The 4,978-nt window shown below is 57.5% G+C and overlaps 1 protein-coding gene across 1 annotated transcript in view; it reads right to left on the bottom strand.

The window, feature by feature from the left end:
- Window positions 1-14: 14 nt before the first annotated feature.
- The window catches only part of SSC4D (scavenger receptor cysteine rich family member with 4 domains), a 12,090-nt gene continuing 7,126 nt past the window's right edge, over window positions 15-4,978 (bottom strand). The window contains exons 7-11 of the mRNA XM_019804047.2: window positions 3,904-3,981; window positions 3,256-3,334; window positions 2,827-3,134; window positions 1,693-1,770; window positions 15-1,050 (exon numbers count right to left, since the gene is read on the bottom strand). Of these exons, the coding sequence (XP_019659606.1) occupies window positions 734-1,050; window positions 1,693-1,770; window positions 2,827-3,134; window positions 3,256-3,334; window positions 3,904-3,981 (860 nt within the window). The 3' untranslated portion in view covers window positions 15-733. The remainder of the gene's footprint in view (window positions 1,051-1,692; window positions 1,771-2,826; window positions 3,135-3,255; window positions 3,335-3,903; window positions 3,982-4,978) is intronic.

Below are 4,978 nucleotides of genomic sequence, written 5' to 3'. Positions count from 1 at the left end.
GGGGGGGGGGGGGGGGACAATGCTTTATTGACTTGGCACCTATGAACAGGTGGCTACAGGCCCCCAGGGTTCTTTGCCGCTGCAAAGTGGAGGCTCTGTGGTGGGGGCAGCGTAAATCAGAGATGCTGGTTCCAGCTGCAGGGAAGGGCCACTGTCCCTGCGTTGGCCCCTCCAGTCCCCTTGTCCAGCCAAGCACCGAGTCTGGGCCCTCATGGAAAAGGCCAGGGCAATGACCCAGGTTCTTCTGCAACCCCATGCAGGCGAAGGTAAGAGCTGTGGGCCTCTCCTGCCTTCCCTCTTCTTGGGGATCCCAATATGGGTGGGGGAAAGGGAGATACTCCATTTACAGAGAGCCCCTGAGCCTCCTGGACCAGGTCCAGGAAGGCAGGGTCAAGTGGCTATAACAGGAGCCCCATCAAAGAAGAGAGTTAAGAGTCATTCCCTTCCCCCCTCCTCCATTTTATGTTTTGGCTGAGCAGAAAGTGGGAGCTCTCATTACACTGGGCCCATGGTAGTTGATGACAGGTGAGGTCACACAAGAAGTTGATGGGTAAGGCTCATCCTCTAAGCAGGCTCCCCCAAGCAGGACCACACTGTCTGAGCGGGCTCTCTCCCAGGCAAGAGGAGGGAAGGGTAGGGTGAACTGAAGCTGTCACAGGAGGAGGGCTTCCTGGAGGAACAGGGGCAAGCCACAGCAGGCTCCCAGAAGAGCTGGTCTGCAGAACAGGCTGGGTCACAATGGCTGGCACAGGACACTGGCATCCTCGCTGTGGTCACAGTTGTGGGCATCCCAGCGTATGTGAGAACAGAGCAGAAGAGCACTCTCGTCCCCACGGCACTTGACATTGTCCAGGAGGATAGGGCCTCGGCCTGGGCCAAAGCGGGCCTCGCCGGGGGCTGCCAGGGCCTGGCCACAGCCCAGCTGGCGGCACAGGACAGTGGCTGCCCGCAGGTCCCAGGCGTCGTCACAAACAGTACCCCACTGTTGCCCTAGGAAGAGTTCTACACGCCCCTCACATTGGTGGGCTCCGTTGGCCAGACGCAGGTGCCCTGCAGAGAGACAAGGATCAGGGCTTGCAGGGGCTGGCCCATGCCAGGCCACTCTCATGCCAGGCCATGGAAGGGGTAGACAGAAGAGGCAAAGGGTGGTGGCTTGAGACACAGCATTTCCCTGGGGGCCGATGGATAAGGGCAGACAAATCAGATTAAAATAGGATGGGCAGCAGTCCAGACTCAGTCTCTGGACGCAAGAAGAACGTGTACCAGCCTTTGTGGGGAGCTGTGCAGATCCCGTGTGCTTCATGTCTGCTCTTAGGCCTCTATTCACAATCCCAGACCCTCAGCCCCAGCGCTGCTCTCTGGAGACTGTGATCGTGTCCCCTGAAGGTCATCATCTCCTCTCACCCACAGGTTTAAAAGTGAATTCTTTCATTTCTCTCTTCAGGAAGGAGCCACATTCCCTTATTTTGGTCCTATCCCTAGAAATCACTAAGATTGCTCCCTTAAACCCCCCCCCACCTCTTTCTGGACACCATATCCCTACTAATGAAAACAGAGACTAGCACTGAACAAAGATTCTCAAACCTGGTGCAAATCTGTTGAGCTGTGCAACCTCAGCCTATCATCTCCCTCGATTCTGGTCCTTCCTATCCTGATGCCTCTACCTCCATCTTCCGGACTGTGAGCACCTACCGTCCCTAGGCCGAGGAGTGGGCCCCCGGGTGGTCTCAAAACCATCCTGCTGGACTTGCAGTCCCAGCTCCTCTGGGCCTGGCTCAACAAGGGCAAAGAAAAAGAGGTGTCTGTCACATTAGGGAACTTGTTCCTTGAGGCCAGGTTACCTCCTACCCTTCCAAGGGAAGCCCGATTTAGGGGCAGAAAGGACCTTACAGGACCCTGAAGGACAACTGCTCTCTGCCACTTGGATCAGAAATGGGGGTTGTTGGGGCGCCTGGGTGGCTCAGTCAGTTAAGCATCAGACTCTTGGTTTGGACTGGGGTCATGGCCTCAGGGTCGTGGTGGGGCTCCCCGCTGGGCGAGGAGTCAGCTTCGCCCCTCTCTCTCCCTCTGCCCCTCCCTCCCTGCTCTCGTGCTTTCTCTCCAAAAAAAAAAAAAAGGAAGGAAGGAAGGAATGGGGGTTGTGTTTCTTTCACCCTGGGACCCAAAGCGGAACCCTTTGTAGCTACACCTTTGTGGCCAAAGTTATTAGGCCCAGGGCACCAAAGGAGGGTGAAGCTATCAAGTCCCACACCAATCAATGTACAGAAGCATTTTAAAATAGATCAGACTCTACAAACACCCCTTTCCAATGATTCCTCCCAAAGGTCAGACGCTTGCTCCCCGAAAGCTGATCAACTAACTCTCTCTGTTTACTGGAGCTTTGTCGGTCCTTGACTCAGCAGAGCGAAAGCGCCCCGGCCCTTCCCTTCACACAGACTTCCAAACCTCGTCCCCGGCTTTCCGCCTCTCACCTCCGGCCCGCCCCTCACTGCAGCAGAGCCGGCGCCCTCCCCCAGCCCCACCCTACTCTCACTGCAGAGGGCGCTCCCTTCCCGGCTCCGCCCGCGCCGCGCAGCCGCAGAGCGCGTCGATGGTCGGGCTCCGCCTCCCTCTGCGGCCCCGCTCACGCCGCCGTGCCGCAGAGCGCCCTCACGCACGACCCCGCCCATTTCTCAGAGCCCGCCTTGTCCCGCCTGCGCTGCAGTACGCGCCTGCGCGCGGCCCCGCCCATTCCTGGGAGGCCGTGCTGCGCTGCCCCGCCCGCGCTGCAGTACGTGCCTCTGCTCGGTCCCGCAGCGGCCTCACCTGAGCAGAGCGCGCTCTCACCTGAGCAGAGCGCGCCGGCGTCTTCATGGTGGCCGCAGTTGTGCTGACCCCAGCCCAAGTGGAAGCAGTCGCTCAGGCGGGCCTCCGTTCCGGCGCAGCCCACGTTGTCCAGCAGCACGGGGCCGCGCCCGTAGCCGAAGTGGCCGAGGCCGGTGGCGCCCAGCGCAGGCCCGCAGCCCGCCTCCCGGCAGGCCACGCGCGCATCCTCGAAGTCCCAGTCATCGTCGCACACGGTGCCCCAGCCCCCGGCGTACATCACCTCCACGCGGCCGCGGCACGGGCCTGGGCCGCCCACCAGACGCAGGCGCCTGCCTGCGGGACGCAGAGGCCCGCGGCCATAGGGGCTGGGCTGCGGCCCTTGGCTCCCAGAGCCCCAACCTGACCCTGCCCCACCCTGCTCCACCCTCCCCCACAGAACCCCGGTCCTGCCACTTACTTTTACCCGCGGCCCAGGTAGCTGTGGTTAACAGTGCCATCTCCCTGGAAGGCAGGGCACCAACTCCTGTAGCTGCAGAGACAGGGCATCTAGAGCATTTGAAGGGGACAAGGAGGCCTTCTGGCCTGCAGCAGGGCACAGGGACGCCTATGAGATCCCCCAGCTGTATCACACCTGCACCCCACACTCAGCCTCAATCCTAGTGTCGCCGTGTTGTCACGCGTGGTCCTCAGGACTCTTGATTGGAATGAACCGAGTCCTACTTCCAGGCATTATCCTGATTTCAATCCCAACGATAGTTCCAGACCAAACTCCAAATGTGCTTGCAGCTTTCATTCAACCTTTAGCTCAACCCTCTCAAGGCCTCTCAATTTCCAATCTCAGCACTCACCCAAATTTTACCTCAGAGCTTTGAAGAAATCCCTTACTATCTCCTCCCACCTTGCTGAACTTTCCAGAGCTCTGGATTTCAGCCTTGCTCCACCTGCTCATCGTTCTCTCGCCCACTTCTTTATCATCTAGCCAAAAGACCTGGTTGGCTAGCCAGGGCCCCCTTCCAGTAGATGCAGAACAGCCTTTCTAATTCCCAGCCCTGCCTACCTTGCCCCTACCATTCCAGCCTGGAGGGCTGGGCTCCTTACCCTCTGGCTCTGTGTGCCAGGCCCAGTCCTCTCTTGTGGCCAAGGGTGGTAGTGCTGTGAGAGTCGGGGGGTCCAGCACTAGAGCAGAAGAGAAGGGATCAGGGTCAGAGGCCAAGGTTTCTGGTCAGCCTTGGGCTGTCAGGGGAGGATGGGAGGATCTCCCTGGAGAGGATGACAGATTTTACTTCCAGAGTTAGGGGCTCAACCCTGGCTGGGGTCCAAGGAGGTCTGCCCTACTTGACAGTGTTTGTAATTTACTCGGGGTGCACAAGTGTATGCTCCACAGTATCAAGGGCTTTGACAGATGTACTTTCACTTCTCTCCAATGTTTTCCAGAAGCCCGATGTGAGCCCACCAGGGAAGGCCATGCACAGTCCTAAGGGGCTTACAAAACAAGATTCATTCCCATCTTACAGATAAATAGGACTAGAAAGGACAAGGGTCATGCTGGAGACTGTGCAGCAAGGTTAGCTGTGGCTTTGCCAGGGCTGGGTATGTGAGCACGGGTAAGGCTCTGCCTCACGGGGCTTAGGCTGTCCCATCTGTAAACCAGGAATGATGGCCCCTGGTTTGCTGTGAGGCATGGGCAAACAATTTGTATCTTGTAGAGTGGAGACCATCTGCAAAGTGCCATTACTGGTCCTATTATTCCTATTTGCTCAGAGAAACTCTCAAAATGGGAGAGGGACCAGGTGGGTGAAAATACTGTTATAAGAGCATCCAGGATTACAGAGAGCTAAGTCTGCTATGTAAATCTGGGGCCATCCCTGGGCTGCAGTGAGAGAATTCTGGAGTACCTCTGGTGAAATTCTAGAGAAATATTACTTCACTCTTTAGTGTTCCATGAAGAGTACCTAGAAATTGCTAGAAAATTCCGGGGGCATTCTTGGGGTACTACTAGATAATTTTGGAGTTTTGCTGGCAAAATACTGTGAAACCTACCACAAAGACTACTGGGGCTTTCAGAGGCACTTCTAGAGCACTACTGAGACGTTAAAAGTTATTTCGGGGTCTTCCGGGAAAGCACTGGGGAGCGTCAAGGCAGCCACCAAGCCCCGCCCACCCCCGCCTCCGT

Source organism: Ailuropoda melanoleuca, chromosome 10, assembly GCF_002007445.2.
Source record: "Ailuropoda melanoleuca isolate Jingjing chromosome 10, ASM200744v2, whole genome shotgun sequence".
Taxonomy (NCBI): Eukaryota; Metazoa; Chordata; class Mammalia; order Carnivora; family Ursidae; genus Ailuropoda; species Ailuropoda melanoleuca.
This window is presented reverse-complemented; position numbering and strand designations above follow the sequence as displayed.